General features: G+C 39.8%; 2 protein-coding genes across 2 annotated transcripts; both read left to right on the top strand.

The window, feature by feature from the left end:
* The first annotated feature begins 1,315 nt into the window (after positions 1 to 1,315).
* Positions 1,316 to 12,653, top strand: LOC133111008 (CKLF-like MARVEL transmembrane domain-containing protein 4). The gene is made up of 4 exons (XM_061221137.1): positions 1,316 to 2,066; positions 6,523 to 6,699; positions 9,747 to 9,845; positions 11,008 to 12,653. Exons 1-4 carry the CDS (start codon positions 1,884 to 1,886, stop codon positions 11,170 to 11,172), a joined length of 624 nt encoding a protein of 207 aa, XP_061077121.1. The 5' UTR covers positions 1,316 to 1,883; the 3' UTR covers positions 11,173 to 12,653.
* Positions 12,654 to 14,305: 1,652 nt separating this feature from the next.
* Positions 14,306 to 18,247, top strand: tk2 (thymidine kinase 2). Its single transcript, XM_061221134.1, has 10 exons — positions 14,306 to 14,584; positions 14,850 to 14,887; positions 15,175 to 15,249; positions 15,775 to 15,828; positions 16,059 to 16,148; positions 16,304 to 16,377; positions 16,605 to 16,693; positions 17,103 to 17,182; positions 17,271 to 17,351; positions 17,610 to 18,247. Exons 1-10 carry the CDS (start codon positions 14,404 to 14,406, stop codon positions 17,694 to 17,696), a joined length of 849 nt encoding a protein of 282 aa, XP_061077118.1. The 5' UTR covers positions 14,306 to 14,403; the 3' UTR covers positions 17,697 to 18,247.
* The last annotated feature ends 1,352 nt before the right edge of the window (positions 18,248 to 19,599 follow it).

Here is a 19,599-nt window from a genome sequence, read left to right on the forward strand (position 1 = left end):
TCCTCTGAAAAGCTTGGCATGCAAGGTGCGTGCATGTGTGTGGGTGCATGTGTGTATACAATGTGCTCCAATTAAGCTCCGTCCGACTAGTCTAAAGCTCTCTCTGCTCGACCGATCATTGAAAAATGTTTCCTTTTTTAAAATCTTTATTTTTATTTTTTTTACACATTTCCAATGTCTGTCTTTTATTGACATTAATGTATTTGATGATTCTACTGGTGTATACTTTTAGGAGGGACGGCAGTTATCACTGTCGTCTGACTGATCTGATTTGTTTTCACTGCTGTACTCCAACTGCTTTGTACAGGAAATTGGGATTGGGCTTTAAGTTTCCATGTAGCTTGGTCAAAAGTCCAAGCTGAAAGGGGTAAACTGCCCCTACCCACAGTACTCTACAGTACAGTATCTGTCTATCCTGATAGTTTTGCTTTGTGACGCATTTTTTAGATTTGACTACTTGTTTTAGATTCCGTTTGCCGTGATATAATGGACTTTTTTTTTTCCTCTTCGTAATGAATCTGCTGAAAGTGTACTTTTGGAAAAACTCCACAGCTACGTATCTTTCCAGATAAAATGCAACACAAATGCACATTTCAATCCAGAACTATTGTTTGGATGCAATGCAGGGAAAACGTGTCAAGCTGTTCAAACATCTACGATTGCTTGGACAAGTTGCCTAATTGCTAATCTGTCTGGTACTTAAGTGTGCACTTTATTTTAAATGACACTGTATATCTTCCCATACTATGTAGGTCACTGTAGAGACGCATGGTGTGTGGGCTACCCAGGGGTGAGCGTGATGCTCTCACCTTTCATCCATTCACCTTTGAGCCACCAAACTAAACTTGCCAAAAAGAGGGCCGGAATTGTATTTCCCGATTGTCTTCTTCTATGTTAATTTTATTGTTGCATGCTAATTAGTAATACAGTTATTGTTTTGACTGCGCAGCAGTTGTTATCCGAAAGTTCGAGATTATTATTATTCCGCTGGACTTTTCTTTATGTATTACACATTTATAGTTATAAATGCTATTTTCAGTCAATTATATATTGCTGCAGTAAAACGCACACAAAATAGAAACATATGTAGAACATACTGTAGCCATAATGTGAGAAAAGGATGTAACAGATGTTTTGAGAGAGAAAAAAAACAAAAAAACAATATCCTACCTCCCAATGGGAGAGCGAGAAAGAAAGGAAAATAATAAAGCAGGATACCTGCCCAGGCGTCATTGGTGCATACCTGTGACACGTGACGAATCTGGGCCGATGCTCCTCTGTTGTGACTGCTGCTGAACTCCGATCTAGACTGAGCGGTTCCTTCTTTAGGCTCAGCCCACACATAAAAATATATTGTTGACTTTATAGAGGCGAATTTCAGAGACGAGTGGTCCCCCCTGCGCTGTGAACATAATATGAAATTCTCGTGAAGACTTCGTTTTAGCCTAACGTTATTAGCCTATATTAGCTTTTTTTAAATGTTTATTTCGGCTCCAGAGTGCAATGCGTTGCCGTGCACCACAAGGCGATGCTTGGATATTCTGTAAAACCAGGATATTTCTATTTACAGGAAAGTAGGCTCAAAGTGATTTAATGTTCGTTTTCGCAGAACAGCATATTTGTTAACAATGAACAAATAACAGCTGGTTGTGGGTAGCCTATTCATTTTTTCATTTTATTTTTTACATTCTTTGAGATAATGTTCACTCTTTCGAGTGTACCGAATGCAATACGGTACAGTAGACTAGTAGCCTTATTGGCGTGGATGCATTGCTGAGCTGCTATTTTGCCGTTTTAGTCTGTTGGACACTGGATTGTACCCAGCAGAGTGTCCGTTTAGTTTTTCTCTACAGAAGTCCATCTTATCGGCACTGGTCCTGAAGATGAACACAGAGGAGGCGGATGGATTGGATGGCGTGGCCTCCAACACTTCAATGATATCTGGGGCTAGTAGCCCATATCAACCGACAACTGAACCAGTTACTTCAAGAAATGTCTTCAGGGGAATCCGATGCGACTCGGAATATCTGAAATCAAACTTTGGAATTTTAAAAATCATTGAAGTGGTAAGTGCTGGCCTGTACACATCTAACTTGGCACGAATCTCCGCATGTAACGCGTGTAGCCCTACACAGTTCTATCAATCAGCAAACGTAATTTTAGGACCAGTGAACATACCTGGTGTTTTGGCTAACATGGACCAAACAGCATTCGTTCTTTCAAAACCATGATTAACTGTTGTTTGACAGGACCACAAACATCGTAGACCATGTTCTTGTATAACTGACAATTTCACGTATCCTCTCAGACATACGTAGCCTAATGGCGAGAGGAAAACGAAACTAACTCACGCTTTTTTTTATACGTGGATGTATTTCTTCCCTCAAAGACACCGTGGTGAGGTGGATGATTCCCAGCACAGTTTATGTAGTAATTTTAAATATATAAGCAAAATATTTTCAGTGGTTGCAACAATCGGGAATTGATTTTAAACAGGTTCTTGGCACCCAATAGTCGGTGGCACGTAGCCTGATTGAAAGGACTTTTCCGCAATAGCAGCAGCGTGTATACTTTCATTTGTAATAAGCGATCGTAATGCTTAGTAGTGTATTGAGCAAATCTGCCTTGACATTTTACTTTATTTGCAAATAATAAAATGTTCCATTGGCCCATCTACTTTATGTGCCCTTTATGTTCATTTGAGTGGGCAGTTGTATATTGTATATTGATGTTGTCATTAAATAGTATGAAGCTTTCTTGCTATAGGGTAATGCTGTTTTCTGGGGTATGCGAAAATTATAAGAGGAGCAACTGACAGTCTTACATTGGGCTGGGGACTTAAACCAGATACCTGAGAGGGAAAATAATGAAAAGGAAATAAAAACGTCATGTCCAAACCAGGTTCACCTGCAGAGTGCATGGCTCCAACAGAATTTTGTCCTTCTGTTCTGTTCCACAGTGTGTTTTGTGTTATACAATGGGAAAACACAGAAATAAAGCATGTGTTCAAGTGAACCAAGTGGTTGAGTCAAGTGAAGTTAAATAACCTGAGACTCAGAGATGGCATGCCTGTATTACCTTTCTATTAAAGGAAAAGTTGAAGTTTGAATACAGTTAGGTGTATGAATGCACACACACACACACACACACACACACACACACACACACACAGCCCTAAGGCAATTTACCAGCCATGAAGATGGAGCAGTAAGTAGTGCTTTTTCTTGTTTACCCTAAAACAGTAGAAACAAAAATATTCTAAATGGCATGCACTGGAACCACTGAAATTAGTTCATTCCTTCACAAAAGGCACTTAGTATGCTTGTTTTGTACAAATTATAGGTGTTTTCAAGGAGAGATATTTTCCACCATGTTGTGTCACACGTGTTTTGGTATTTGCTCTTGGGCAGTAAATGTGCGCTCCAGTCGCGAAAGTGGTGACCCATCTCACATAGCCTGCACTTATCAAGCAGAGATAAGAAAGTGTGGATTTAGCTCTGTTGGACCATGCACAGTCAGTACTCACTTTATCACAGTGCTCTGGAATATTTGTTTTGGGAAAAGGTTGAAATGGAGGTCAGAAAGATCTGAAAGGGCCTCCGAGTTGAAGTTCTGAGTAGTTCTATTGTGTTTAACAGGGAGAAGATTCCGTGGAGTAGAGAAGATGGCCACCATATTGCAAAATCAACAAATTAGATGTGCCTGTCCTTAGCATTATTTAAGATGAAAAGGTAGTATAGATAAATGGTCCACATGTTTTAATTTAATTTATGCAACAATGACATTGCACATTGAGTAATAGCTCTCAGCACCATTGGTGTGGCCTACACAGGTTGGACACATCTGGTGCAACTGTACAACTGTATATTACATTACATTAATGGCATTTGGCAGATCCTCTTATCCAGAGCGACGTACAGTTGATTTAGACTAAGCTGGAGACAATCCTCCCCTGGAGCAATGCAGGGTTAAGGGCCTTACTCAAGGGCCCAATGACTGCAGATTTTATTGTGGGTACACCGACAATTGAACCACCAACCTTGCGGGTCCCAGTCATGTACCTTAACCACTACGCTACAGGCTGCCCTAGACATCTGGTCCAACATAAACATCTAGTCCAGCATACCCCTTTTTCCTTTGAGTTAATGAGACTCATGGTGCAGGACCAGTAGACAACAAATCTGACCATTGCAGACCATGTCTTTTCACAGCAAACTTCATGCATGATGGTTTGTGAATGGTTATAGTAGGCTATACTTTTGATTGAGTCACTGCTACATCATCCACTACAAGTTGACAATCATTTAGTTTTCTTGTACTGTGCAATTCACAGGTTATCCGTGTCCTTACTTCAGAGTGTATCGGAGACAAGGCGCCTTTGAGCCGCAGGTCTATTTTTAGAAGCTTTGACCTTAAACTCATTCCCAGTCCCTGTGAACACTCCCAGGTGCTGATTCATCTGGGTGAAATGGCATCTGCCCTTTATGAAACTAAAACTGGCAAACATTGCTGAAGGCCAGATCACCAGACAGGCCAGTGTAGTCTGGAGGTTTGTGGTGTGAACCAATAAATACAGCTCTCGGTTGTATGTCTACAATTTTCTATTCTTCCTTGAACACAATCTTGTCATCCTACTGAATTATAGTTACAGCTGCCATTTAATATACTTAAAGTGGCAGTATCAGAAATGTCTTTTTATGTGGTTTCTCTGTACCATAGCTTGAGGCTGGTTTATGAGGCTGTATTAGTTATTGGACAGACAGTTGAATTGTACCTATTGTCTACTGAAGCTATAAAATCATGTAGCGACACTGAAATGCACACAAATAATCTAACATCATTAGATTATGAAAAACATTTTTAATGAAAATTCTATGTATCCAACTGTTAAGATGAAAATTCTTACAACTTCTGTATTGATTTCTATAAATCCAGTTTGGTGCTATTGCAGGGAATTTTTGGGTTTCTTTATGGCCATTTAAAAACATTTCTGTGGATAAACCCTCCTTTGTACCTGTTCTAGTACAGTGGTTATATTGGGGTGTCTCGGTGGTGCAGCCTGTAGGGCACTGACCGCATGCTCATTGCGAGCCGCGACGTCGGCGGTTCGAATCCGACCGTCTGACATTTGTCGCATGTCTTCCCCTCTCTCTTGCTCCCATTCTTCCTGTCTCTCTATACTATATACTGTCCAATAAAGCTGAAAAAAGGCCAAAAAAAAAGAGTGGTTATATTGTATTTGCCAGCATTGAGGATGCTGGGTGACCTTCAGGCACAGGAACTAGGTGCAGTATTGTAGGATGACCTGGCCAGCTGACAGCCTTTAGTCTCTTTGGTAAACTTTACCACATCATCAGCTGATGGCCCCTTCCATCTTGTACTGTATATGCTGAAGAATTAGATGACTGTATGTGGACAGCAGCCAGTCTGTGAAACATGTTTCTTGGAGTTTGCGGTCAGATCATCCCTCGGGTTCAATGATTTTGGATTAACTACTTAATTTGTGCGCAGAGATTGATATGATGTAATCTGGATGACATTGTAATCATGAAATGGATGACCCATTCCTGTTAAAGAGGGGAGCTTGTGCTTTGAGCGTGGTGTAGCCTTGCAGCCAGAGTCATCCCCTTCCTATCTGTCTTCCTATAGCAGATGATGGTGGGGCGGGGGTCTGCCTCTAAGTGGCTATTACCGGCAGAGAACCTGATCTGTGAGGTGAAGAATGGGGCCAGCAGCAGGCTGGGGGAGATGGGACACATGACGATAATTCAATTGCGGACCCAGCAAGCTTGTTGCTGCCCCACCCAGTTACTGCTGTTACCCAAGCCTGCAGTATATCTAACATCTAACATCTCCATTTTAATAAGTCCAATTAGCCCATCTCACTCTCCTTTGCCTTCCTCATTCCTGTCCCTCTCCAGACCCTGCAGTTTTGTTTATTTTCTGCTACTGTATGTGGATGTGGTTTTAATTAATATTTCATATCATAAATAAATGATTTCATGAAGCACATGAGCTTCTGGCAAAACTAATAAATAAAAAAATCATCTTTTGCCTATGGGTCAATTACATGTGTGTGTCCTGAGTCAGTTTTGTCAAGTCGGGTTAATGAAAGTAAGCGCATCCCAAATGGAAACTACAGTTATGGCTGGTGGTACATGTCATGTGGCTTCCTTGACTATCGCACTCAGTGAAGTGCATTTGTCATGATACAAAGAATATAATATGATAAAATGGCAGTGGAGTATAAATGTTCGTAAACTGGGATTACCCAGCGGCTGCAGGTTTGATTCTAATGTAGGGTACTGTTCTTGTACCATTGAGCGAGGTGCCCTGAATCACTTTGTAAATGTCCAACTGTATAAATGGATACTAGGTGAGGTGTAAGCTGTGTATGTCGCTCTGGATAAGAGCATCTGCTAAATGCTTTTGTGTAACTTTGGACGGATATAAGATATGTATTGTGTATTGTGGTTCTGTACACTGAAAGATTGCTCTTTGTGACCTGTTCTTATCTTATAGGTCCTCTCTCTCATTGCCTTCATCTGCATAGAGAGCATCATGCAGTGCTTGCCCTGTGGAAGTGTGTACTTCTTTGAGTTTGTCAGCTGCAGTGCTTTCTTCCTCACCAGTGGCCTGCTCCTGGTCTTCAGCCTCAGCATCGACAGCAAAGTGCCTCACATCAACTGGAGTCTCACCGTGCGTACTGCTGCTCACTTCATCACATTGTCCCCTAGCAATGCATTTCATCTTTTTGTGGAATTTATTTATTTTATTTTATTTAGTGAGGATTTATATGGATTCTTATTAGTACTTATTAGGACATGCAACAGCTACTTGCCGATGAAACATAAAAAACATTATATTTTACAGAGCATAATTGTAAGAACCAACAGAAATATGAAGAAAAATACAGGACTCGATTAAGATGAAAGCAATGCAGGTTAAATCATCTGTTGTCCACATTTTCTCTTAAATTACAGTATGCTACTACAGACAGTTGATGTGAACAATGTGATTCACACTATTCATTTTTCATTGGCAAGACACTGAGAATTTGCCTTGGTCAGTGAAAGCTACTTGAGGTTCAAAAAGCCATTGTTTTGAAGGTTTCTGTGTGTGTGTGTGTGTGTGTTATGTGTAAGATTGGATTGAGGAAATTCTGTTGCTATGACTCATTAGAGAATTAGAATTTATTTTTGGTTTGTGGTTGGTCTGAGGTACAGACCAACCGTCTCACCCACTCTCCAACTCAGCGGTAAGTGGGACCCCAGTGTTGCAAGGCAGAGCCAAGGGCCCTGGCCCACATGAAATATAGCCTTTTGATTTCTTCTGGAATGGAACAGCATGACTGGGGACCCTATTGTGAGGCTTCTTTGACCATGTTCATGTCTTGGAGATGTCTGTTTGGATCGCTCGCAGGCGCCTGACTCCACAGCCATTGTGGTGGGGGATTTTTTATATGACGTGGCAGTCTGAGGGTAATCGGAGAATGCTGCTTGGTGCACTTTTCTGACATTACCCCTATAGCAGAGCAGTTTCTGTAATTGTGGTGGCTGGACTGGATGATGATTTGCTAGCCAGTTTGTGGTGTTTTTGGCACTGGGAACAGAGAAGATTATGATCTGCTTTCTCGGTGGGTGAGAAAGTACCATTTTGTGGTAAACGGGCCCTTGATATCTGGCTGAAGAAATGCTGATGGTGACGTCTCAAGTTCTGAAGGATTGTGATTGATGTTTTGATGATATTCATGGGTATAATGAGGTTACAGTAGCTTTGCCGAGTGTAGCTTCTGACCCCTTTATTCACTTTACCTGTCCATGGTAAACTTCTTCATGCCATATGCTTCCATGTGTCTCAAAGAACAACAGACACAATGTTGCACTGCTGTGAAAAGCCAGAGTCCATCAAGGCATAGCAGGTCTGTACCCCTCCCAGTCTCAAAGAAACCAACAAGTCAACTGGTATCTGGCTGACCAGTTCCCCTGGAGCAATGCAGGGTTAAGGGGCTTGCTAAGGGCCCAACGGTTGTGCGGATCTTATTGTGGCGACACCGACTGAACCACTGACCTTGCAGGTCCCAGTCATGTGCCTTAACCACTACGCGACAGGCCGCCCTAGGTTTATGGCTGTATAAGCATTATGGAGGGCCAAGAGCAGAAATAAAATAAAACTTGACTTTTTCAAAGCACAGACTTATGTAAAAAAATAAAGCTAAAAATAAACTAAACTAAAAATAGACCAGATTAATGGACATATTCCTGAATGGTGCCGGGTCTAAAGCATATGAACACACATTAAAGCATTTGGTACAGTCATTTAAAGGAGTTGTGCCAGCCTTTAAAAAGTCTTTGGCTGACAGCTTCTTCTCGCATCCATGTATCCACACTGAAGTGAAATCCCTTACCGATCCTTGTCACTTGCAACTTTTGTTCAAATTCAGAGCTTTTCAGAAAAACTACCAACCTTTTGTGCACTTGGTGGCTTGGCGAATACTAGAATAATAGTAGAATGAAGCAGCGCCTGTAAGCCTTTTGAAGGTAGTAGTGATATGAGGTCTATATTTAAATGCAGAACCACAAGTGACTACTTTAGATGCTTCATGCAGTTTTTAGATATGACATTCAGAATAGCTGTCTTAGATAGGCATAGCAGTGGCATTTCAGTTCTTTACTTTTGTACTAAGAAATAAATAATGTAATGGCAGTAGAACTGGAGGCAAATCTGTTCATCCATGCCATTATGATACAGTATATATTTATTATATATATATATATATATATATATATATATATATATATATATATATATATATATATATATATTATATTCAATAAATTAAATTAATAATAATTGAAGCCTGATATACAGAACAGGATTGCAACAGCTTGCTTTCTGGTCAGAAGGACCTGCTCATTCATCTTAATGCACTAGATGGCCATTAAGATGTTCTTCTGGAACAACATTCGATTTAGAGCTGAACATTGTGGTAGCATCATGTGAGACCGTACACAATGACTCACCACACGCACCCAATCACATGCTGACCATGCTCATGTCATCTGTAGCTATTTATTTCTCGTTCTCTGTCTTTACTTCTGTTCTTAGATGTTTCAGGTCTCATGCAATGGCTTATTGTGAGGAACCTTTCCTTTCCCTGCCATGCTTATACCTATCTACTCGGTACCATGCTCAGACTGATCAGTCGTTCCAAGTTGTAAGGCAATGATTAAAACCAGCAGCTTTAATAAACAAAAAGACATGGACCTGGTTTAATAGAGAGAGCCTACATCAGACAAGTCACACTTATATGAACCAGCCTCTGAGAATCTGATCAGTGTCTAAGCTGAGGTCCCTGGCATGCCTATTGATGTTAGAGTAAGTGCAGCTCCCATACTGTTCGGCTTCAGATCCCTAGAGATCTGACCATCTGGCTTCTGAGACTACCCCATATGTTATCTCAAATGTAAACTTGCTTCTTCACAACTATTTGTGCTTTTAGTTTGACATCCTGTGTTCTCTTATATAAGTGTTTTTGGGGAGTCTGTGCTCACAGTGTTTCTAGATGTAATATGCTCTGTACAGACTGATCAGTAAAATGCAATAATGATGTGCATACAGGTACATGTAAAAGCATTGAGTCAGTTTGGTCAAATTTGCTGTTGTCCCCCTATTGCAATTTTTTTTTCTTTTACAAATGAGCCATCTGAGGCTCAGAAGAAGTTATCCAGCAGTTATCTCTGCAGGACCTGGTCAACACTGCTGCAAGCGCCTTCTTCTTCCTCCTCGCCTCTGTTGTGCTGGCCACGCTGAACCACATGTCTGGAGCCGAGATAACTGCTGCGGTGAGCACGGCCCACCCCCTGTTTCCTCTGAGTCACAGCCTCATAACTTGTGACCACACTACTAGTCTCATAGATGGTGGACTTTCACTGCCTGCTAAAGTGCCTTATTTCCAGGGTTTCAGGACTTGAGTGCCTCTCTCTTCAGTCCTTCCTCACAGGCTGCCGGCCTGCTTCACAAGAGGCGTTTTAAGTCCTCTGTGTCATAAATCCTCAAGGGAATATGTTCGCCAGGGAGGTCAGGAACAATGGTCTATGATTCTCTTTTGTTCAGAACTACTCAAAACTAGCTCAAAAGGGGGAATGTAAAATTATCAGGATTTTTGGATCTCAGATATAGGTTAAAATCTGATGGACATGAGTAATAATGGTGTGAATAACTGATTATATCAAGTATGGGAAATCTGTATACTAGCTGCATACATACTGTATATAAAGACTGCGGGAGTCGCGTTAAATGTGACTTCTTCAACTTTACATTTCACATTAATTATTCCCGCCTTGTCAAAAGGCTATTGTTTATGCCAGACATCTCAGAAACTGCTGGTCTGCAAACCATAACTTACCCTGCCATTTCATTTCACATGGAGCTATGGAGTTCAGGATCATTGCCTCTGGGGACAGCACAGGACCTTCTTTATAGTTCTCTCTTGCACTAGTCTAGCAGAGCATGGTTTTTTAAACCTATTTGACACTTACACTTAATCCTTTTCCTGAATTGATATAGAAAAAGTGTATGAAGTACTAAGAAGCTGTAGACATACTTTCTCGAGCAGTGACTGTTCAAATCTAAATCCCTGTAGGATGGTGCTGAGAGCCCTGGGGTACTGCTGTCGGTTTGTGCTTCATGACAATGTGTTCCCAGCTGGAACCTCAGATTTCACATTCAGGGATTTCCTCTGGCATTGGGGCTCCTATTCTGCCTCTGCATTCTGAATGGGGCTGTTGATTCAATTCTACGTTCATGCAGATTTTGCTTGCCCTTGTGTCAGCTCATGTTTTCATTTCCTGTCATAAACTGAGATTGCAGTCAACCTTCCTTCTACTATTCACATTCTTTTCTATGTTTAATTCGGTTATTTAGACTTAAATCATGTTCTTTTTGAATAACATGACCAATGAATAAGATCTTATGACTACGTCCTATATGTAATTTCCTATGCAGATATTTGGCTTCCTGGTGATGGCTGTCTATGGCTTCAACACGTACCTGGGAGTGAGGCACTGGCACACGAGTGTGGGAAGCTCCAGCAGCACGCAGGCCAGCGAGTACGTCCCCGCCCGCACCAAGCCGGGGAGTGAGAGGGAGGCACAGCCTGAGCCCCAGTGACCCACCCAGCTCAGACAGGAGGGCTACTGTCACATGTCATGTTCCCAGGGATGACCTCCCCCTGGCCTCTGCCCACTAACTCTTCCCTGGGAGTTATTTCCGACACCGTCATGCCGGAATGGCATCTCATGCTTCCTGATGACGTAGTAACTGTTGACCACACCCCCAGTGGGGGCCACAGTGTGACCAGTTTGGCCAAACAAACCAGTCTGATCCATCATGGAATGCTGCATGCTTCTATGAAAAAAATATAGTAGTCAATGTAATAGTTGTCTTGTAGTAGTTTTCCAAAAGTCCAAAAATGCCAATGGATGAGACTTTTTTGGGCGCATCCTGGAATTGAAACTTCTCAATGAACTTGTGAAATCAATGGATGGTCACTCCAGTTTGTATTGTGATGTAAACATGTCTGCCAAACTAAGTGAATGGTACAAAATTGAGCCCAGTTCAATGTCTGAAGAGGTCTTTTTAAGGTGGTTGAGAGGAAGGCTGTATATATTTCAATTTATACTTTATTGCCCTAGTAAGTTGCCTTGTATGACAGATTAACCAGGCCTTCTGTATCAAAAGGCATTCAATGAATTGTTAGATTCAATATTCATGTTACAGAGTATTTTTACACTGCTGACTAAACCCGCAGCCTTCAGCTTGCTGTGGTTGTGAGTTGCAGCCAATCATCTCTGTGGACTGTGTCGATATGTATATGTGAGTTTTGATAAGGCCAGAGAGAGCCAATGGGTTATAGCTGTAGCTGGTGTATTTATTACAGCTCTGTGATATGGCACATGGTTTTATATGAGTGTATGAAATGTGTGTACCATAAGGATGTCAGTCACTCACTTTAACCATGGTGCCTTAAGTTAAAGGCCATACCACCAAGAAATCCTGACTAGATATAGAGACCCCATGTTTAAGGTACTATTGTACTATGTTTCAAAGACATTAGGCTGATGGGTTGATGGTGTGACAATCATTGTGATTGTGCATAGATATGCGTGATTGTACAAATTATTGTTTGTATGTGAAGAATTTGGGGTTTTTTTACAGCCTAAATACTTTGTCAATGCCATTGAATTTAGGAAGCTAAACAAACACAATCTGAATATAAAGGAGCTGTATAGATTTTGATATTTTGAGTGTGAATGGTCCCAAAATTTGTTAGAAATATATCAGATCAGTTTTCTTCTTCCAGCTTGGAAATAGTTTTTTTGTAGTAAGCAAATACTACATGTATTTTCTCTGTGAACCAGTCCATGTTGATTTGGCAAAACTGGTTTTATGACCAAAAAAGCCCTTTCATTTAATAAATCATTCTGACTGATTTCGACTTGTCATATTTTCATGTCAAAAAGCACTTTTTTGATGATATTTGTAATTACTGTTAAGAAGCAGTTTTCACACAAAACCTTTGCTAGAAATGCTAGAATAGATTTAGGGATAATCAAAATGTTGCCTTTAATGAAAGATGTACCTTCTGCTTAGAGTTTTGTGAGTGGCAGTGTTTTGATTGAATCAGTTTGTTGTAGAAATGCCCTAGACTTTGACATCCCCAACCTGTAATGCATTTATGCAATAACCATATTAACAGCAGCAGCATTTCACCAGTTTGGGAGAGATGAAATCGAATTCAGATTCAAATAGACAGGGCAATGAAACCAGTGAAACCTGTGAAAAGATCTTTTATCAACTCAGCATGAGAGGAACTGCAAAATGATATGGAACGAAGCAGCAGGGTGTAACAACCTGATGCTTACCTGCAGCCTGATATCTAGAGGATTGTCTAGAGGAAATGACACAGTGATATGTTGAAGAGAGAAGCAATTTGGACACTAATCCAATGTACACTGCCTGTCTGCACCATCTGTGCTCCTGGACACTGAGATTATGGAGATGATGAAATAGATGATGACCTCACACAGCAGCGTAAATGCTTGAAAGTAGGAAGTGATAATAAAATTGCTAAAGAATGCAGTGACTGAATAGCAAGTCTCCACAGACATGAAGGGCTCAATGGCCCTTGCAGGTGAAGATAAAAACTCATCAGGCCAGTTAAAGCCTGTTAGCCTGTTTGGTGAGCTTGGTGGAATAAACCAATTGCAGAGAGAAGTTGAGAAGGAACTTGAGAGGTGCTGTCATGATGACTCCCTCAGTGGACACCACAGTGCAAATGAATGATGGACAGAACCGACATGGGATTGAAAAAAGTGAATGAGAAGACAAACATGGAGGGAGAAGGAAAATAACGCAGAATGGATAAGTAATTGAAAAGGGAAGATCAGTGCACTGACGAGACAGAATTTTGTCACACGACCCTCATAATAAAGGTGATGAACTAGTTTATTACATTAAAGATCTATATATTTATACCTCAACACATAATGGACAATCCAATTCTTATTTTCCTCTTCAAAATCTATGATTTGGTAGTCTCGCATAAAGCATATAGAAATTTGTACTTAATAAACACAAACTGAATTGTGTTTTAATTTCACCCACGTGTTTCAAGTGAATTTTCCAGATTAGAGAAACCTGAGTTATTGCTAGAGCTGTACATTTATACATTTAGACATGGTTCAATGTAGGGGGCACTAATCTCGTATTGAACCTCAATAATTCTACGATGCTGAAAGGGATATTCAATAAAATAAATACTTATACAAGATATTTAGAATGCCACGTGTTTTTGTAATTTTTTCCGGAAAAAAACACTTAAAAATACTTTCTGCTGGATCTAAGGAGGAAATGGCAAAATGTATTACAATTAAACATCGGGAATTAACAAACGTCAGCCCATGGTAGTCTTGCCCTCATAAGAGTGTAAAATCAAGTCGCTACAATGTTTGCAATTGTCCGTTAGAGGGCAGACATTACTGTCCTTATAACCACAGGGGAGTGTGAAACGTGAGATGTATTTTCTTACTACCACAAACCCGTTGATGCCCATACACCTATGGAATGTAGGTAATCTAAAATGTACTTCAGACAAAACGGACTGGTCAAATCTAAAAAAATACGCCAAGTGAAACTGAAATAATATTGAAAAGTCTAGACTGTGTCCGGACTCCAGACAGTGAACTACCCCTTTTAGAATTTAAGCACTAAATGAGCTCCTCCTACACGCACTGCGCAGTGACTGTACCAGGAACACTTCTTTACGGAAGTGAAATAGGCGACCGTTATGGCGACTTGACATAATTCCAGACATTGTGCTAAGCTTTGGAAGCATGCGAGATGTCATTTTCTTCTTGTTACATTGGCCGCTTTAGGAGGACTTTCGCACAAATACATTCCACAATCGCTGGCCGTTTAAACAGACAAATAAGCGATTGTCAGAAACCTGTACACCGGAAGTGTACATGGATGAACACGCAGGCGAGACTTCTAAGCAGTAGGACGCAGCACAGCTACAGAAGTAGGTGCTCATAGCACCGCTATTTCTTCATTGTTTCATTTATACTGTGCGGTCAACATTGACGAATTACAATGAGAACGTGTGACATAACTAACCTAAAAACACGATTCACGTTAAACCGGCACTCAACATTTGTGTGCGCTTTGCTGTAACCTCACACGCTGCTCGCTGTTGTTACCTACTACGCTTTTATTGTTTGCCTTTTCATTAATTTATCACGGCATTGCGCTCTGAAAATAGGATATAATGTTGTGTTCTTCTCAAGGGAAGTTGGTGAGAAACGGAGAGAAGAAACAATTAGTGGTAAGGGCATTTTACGTTTTTAGTTTTTAATTGAAACTTCGTGTATATTAATTGCTGATGGGCACCAATACGTTAGCTGTAGGCCCGTTACTTAAATGATGGTCCTCGAGAGCCGAGAACTGCTGATTTCCACCCTTCCTTTACCTGTGAGTCGGGAGTGAATCTGACCAGTCAGTAGTACTAATTGTTCAGTCGATTATCTGGGAGGAATTTTAGACTGATGTGGTATCCGCAAATGCTGGCTGTTATCTTTCAGACAAGCTCTTTGACCGGAGATGTTTTTTCAGATATGCATTGAAGGCAACATCGCCAGTGGGAAGACAACATGTTTGGAGCATTTCAGTAAAACGAGTGATATAGAGGTACATGGTCCTCGTGTATTAGTCACGTTTCAATTGATTGATAATTCACTTAATTTATATCCCACATCTATTTAGATCAAATCGTGTTGCCTTATTTAGAACACTGAGATTGCATTGTAAGCAGTAAACGATAGACTGCCGTTTATAGAGCTCATTGTGATCAGTCCCTATTTTTTTAAGTTTACTGTATGATAAGGTGTTTAGTAAATACTATCATGCCAAATATGTACATTATATTAAAGTAATGTATATCTTTACTTTTTTAATGTACATGAAAAATAATGAGCGAGGAGATGCATAATGAACGTATCTATGTTTTTTATATTGTAAGCCTAAGAACTTAAACAGTACAGTTCCATGATGGGTTTAATGGACACTATAAATACTAGTATAGCATAATCACATGTCAATCAGGTTTCTTATAGGGCCAGATGATTGGGTTGAGTTAATAAATTGCCCTACAATCAAAAACATTTACTTCTGTAAAGCTATACAGCATTCAGATCAATTCTGTTCCCCTTTCAGGTAATGACTGAACCAGTATCCAAATGGAGGAATGTTCAAGGGCACAACCCTCTGGTAGGATTGATGTGGAAGTTATAGAATTTCATTCTTTCCTTTTACTGAAAGCGCCTCAGTTTATGTACGAATACATTGAAAGTTAGTTTTGTGTGTATTTGAAAGTTGAATTGTGTTCAGTTTGTGTTGTGTTTTTGAAGGTGGTCCTGTTTTTGAAATGATGATATTAGTCATTTGTTGATTTGTGGTGGGTTTTATTATGTTGTGCTGTTTTTGTGTGTTTCCTGCAGGGTTTGATGTACCAGGACCCATCTCGTTGGGGTCTCACCCTGCAGACTTACGTACAGTTGACCATGTTGGATCGTCACCTCTCCACAATAGTGCGTACTCCACCTGTTTTGATAAGGATCTCTTCAAGATTAAATCCTGTGTGAGGGTGTATGACAGTTTGAGTGAGTGACCAAGCTTTTGAGTTTAGATCTTTCAGGTTAAACTCGTTTTATAATCTGTCACATGTTCTTCCCGTGTTCTTCAGACGGCTCCTGTAAGAATGATGGAAAGATCCATCTACAGTGCCAAGTACATCTTTGTGGAAAATCTTTACCGAAGGTATCATTGTCCATTGTGATAATTAAATTGGATACAGGCCTACTTTAGTGCTCTTTTGTTTCCATGGGCTAAATGTAAGGCTCCAGTGTCATATGAGAAATATATATTTTTTTTCAATGAAATGTAATTATCATTTTTTTTTTTTTTTGCTTTTATTGAATTTACACCTTTTCAATCCTTGGTCTTTTCAAGGATTTCCTCAGCATTTTTGCATTTTTATTTTTCAGTGGAAAGATGCCAGATGTGGACTTCGCTGTTCTGAGTGAATGGTTTGAATGGATCATTCGGAATATTCACATTCCTGTGGATCTAATTGGTAAGCTATTTTGCAGTCAAACCAAAACAGGGGCGGCCTATAGCGTAGTGGTTAAGGTAAATGACGGGGAAACACAAGGTCGGTGGTTCGAATCCCAGTGTAGCCACAATAAGATCCGCACAGCCGTTGGGCCTTAACCCTGCATTGCTCCAGGGGATGATTGTCTCCTGCTTAGTCGAATCAACTGTACGTCGCTCTGGATAAGAGCGTCTGCCAAATGCCAATAATGTAATGTAATGTAATGACTTGAACAGGCATTGTAAGATAAACAGAAAAGTGTTTCTTACAATGTTGTAATAGAAGTCACTTACCTCTCCTTGTAAAAGAAGTAAATTAAATTTCCTGTATGCTGTCAGACTAATTGGTTGGTTTGTACAGCAAGGTAATTGTCCTTTTCTGTATGAACTAGTTTACTTGCAGACTACACCACAGATCTGCTATGAGAGGCTGAAGGAAAGGTGCAGGGAGGAGGAGAAAATGATTCCCATGGTAAGTGTCAGATGTCCAGCACCTATCTGTCATTGCAGACTGTGTTACCCTTCGTATACAGTATTTAGTGTTTTACTTATACTCTTAGGAATATTTGGAAGCGGTACATCAGCTGTATGAAGACTGGCTGATTAACAAGACATCATTTAAAGTCCCTGCTCCTGTTCTCGTAAGTGACTTAGCCTTCAGGGCATTATGTTTGATTGACCATGGTGCATGGATAATGAAGTTTGTCTCGATAAATGCAATAGTTGCATTGCCTCTTGAGAAAAACATTTGATAAAGTTTTTCTCCCTGAGGTCATAAAGGTATGATGCATGCCATTCTCAGTTCACCAATTTTTTTTTCTTTTTTTTTTTTTTTCTGATATAGCTTTTAGTTCAGTTGTTTTCAGTAGTGTTTATCATTTACTTCTGCTTTGTTTTAGGTGATACCTGCAGATCACGATCTCCCAAAGATGATTCGTCAATATGAGGAGAACAAAGAAAAGATATTATTGGGCAGGAATGCATAATTCATGAGTAAAATCTGCAGAAAATGTATTTGTTCCAGATATGTGCTTTAATATTTTAGTATTTATTTAATTTTAAACGAGTCTGAAGGCCAATTTTGTATTGGTACCGTTCAGTTCAGAATTTTCTGTTTGTAAAATTATTTAATGTTCAACATGACTCAATCTCATTGTTATAGAAAGCAAACATTATACAGACTGCTTGGATTTGGGAACTTTTGTTTACGCTACCTGTAGTGTCATTCCACAACAGTATTTACAAATGTAATGTGTCACTACTGCACCACTCACCTCATTCGTAAATCGGTCAAATGCTGGCATAACTGTACTGAAGTAGCACCTGTAAAACATGCACACGCTGTTCTTAGGATATTCATTAAATTACAATTATGAAAGTATTCCCAAGTTACTACTATGTGAAATAAAAATCCCTTTTGTTAATGGGACCAGAATTCTGCATATTGTCTTTCACAGTTTTCTATCGTTGAATTCACTGTGAATCATTTATTCTGCTTGCCATGTGTTTAAGAAATAAATGGCAATTTTTGTACTTACGTACTTGTAATGTCTTCTTATATATTTATATATAAAAAAGACATACATTTGTCTTTCTTAATTGCACATAATTTGATTTCATAACATAACATAATGATGAGAACAGGCCATTTTGGAATTTATCCTTTGCAATTGTCCATTTATGCCCCCTTGTGAAAAGTTTCTGCAATGTGTTATCCAAGAATATGAATACACTTGAGTAAGCTTTGCTGTGTTCCTGATGTATACCTACTCTGGTAAGGTTTTGTGGGTGGGGGGAGCCTATCCCAACATGCAGTGGACGAGAGGCTGGGATACACCTTGCCGTGCCATAACTTGCTTTCACCTATGGTAGGAATGTGCCTTCCCAATTCTAATTGATCCACATTTCTTGCTTCATTTGGAGCATTTCCGGGTTTTCAAACACATTTTATATACAGTTAATAATGGAAGTGGAATAAAATGAGGAGGACACATTCAGAATACATATTCTAAAGCCAGTGAAAAGAGGATGCAGGGTATGGAGGGGATGGTTTTAAAGTGAAGCATTCCTCATACTGTCTAGCACTGGTGTAACGACACTGCAGGGGAGATTACATTACATTACATTAATGACATTTGGCAGACGCTCTTATCCAGAGCGACGTACAATAAAGTGCATACCCATAACCAGGGATAAGTATGCTGAAAGACCCTAGAGGGAAGTACAATTTCAACTGCTACCTGCCTATAAGACTGGGATATTTGTTCTGAATACCAGTTTAATTTGATATGAAAATAGTTTGGCTCAGCCAGGACTGAGAAACACACAAACCATAGGGTAACAAAACTATTGTGGTTAACTATTGTGAATATTCTATTGTGAATTGATCTATTGTGAATATATTCTTCCACAATCTCATGTGAAACTATGAGGTTGACTAAGAACATGTCAATATATCTATTTTTTTACTTACTCATCACCACCTCTCACACTTCTAAGGTACAAAACATCTAGTCGAATCAAATGGCATCACCAATTTCAATAAGAATTTCTATTAGACTGTAATATGCACTTTTTTGTCAATTGTTATCTTCTTACAGTTAGGTTAATCTGAGAGCGAAATGACCTGTAGTGCAATAGTTATCCGACCAAACTTCTTGGTTGTAGTCCTGGGAGGGCCAAGCAAAGAAGACCCAGCAGGCAGTTTATGAGAATCAAATGCAATCAAAAAGGAAGAAAAAAAAGAGAATGGGAATAGAAAAGTAAAACTGACAAGCAATCATCCTTTGTTCTTAGCATCTAGGCAGCAGCACCTGTGCATCAGGTACAAGGTTTTTAAAAAAAATTATTATTAAAGAAAATCAATCCATAACTTATTTTTTAACGTAA

This window comes from Conger conger, chromosome 15 (genome assembly GCF_963514075.1).
Source record: "Conger conger chromosome 15, fConCon1.1, whole genome shotgun sequence".
Taxonomy (NCBI): Eukaryota; Metazoa; Chordata; class Actinopteri; order Anguilliformes; family Congridae; genus Conger; species Conger conger.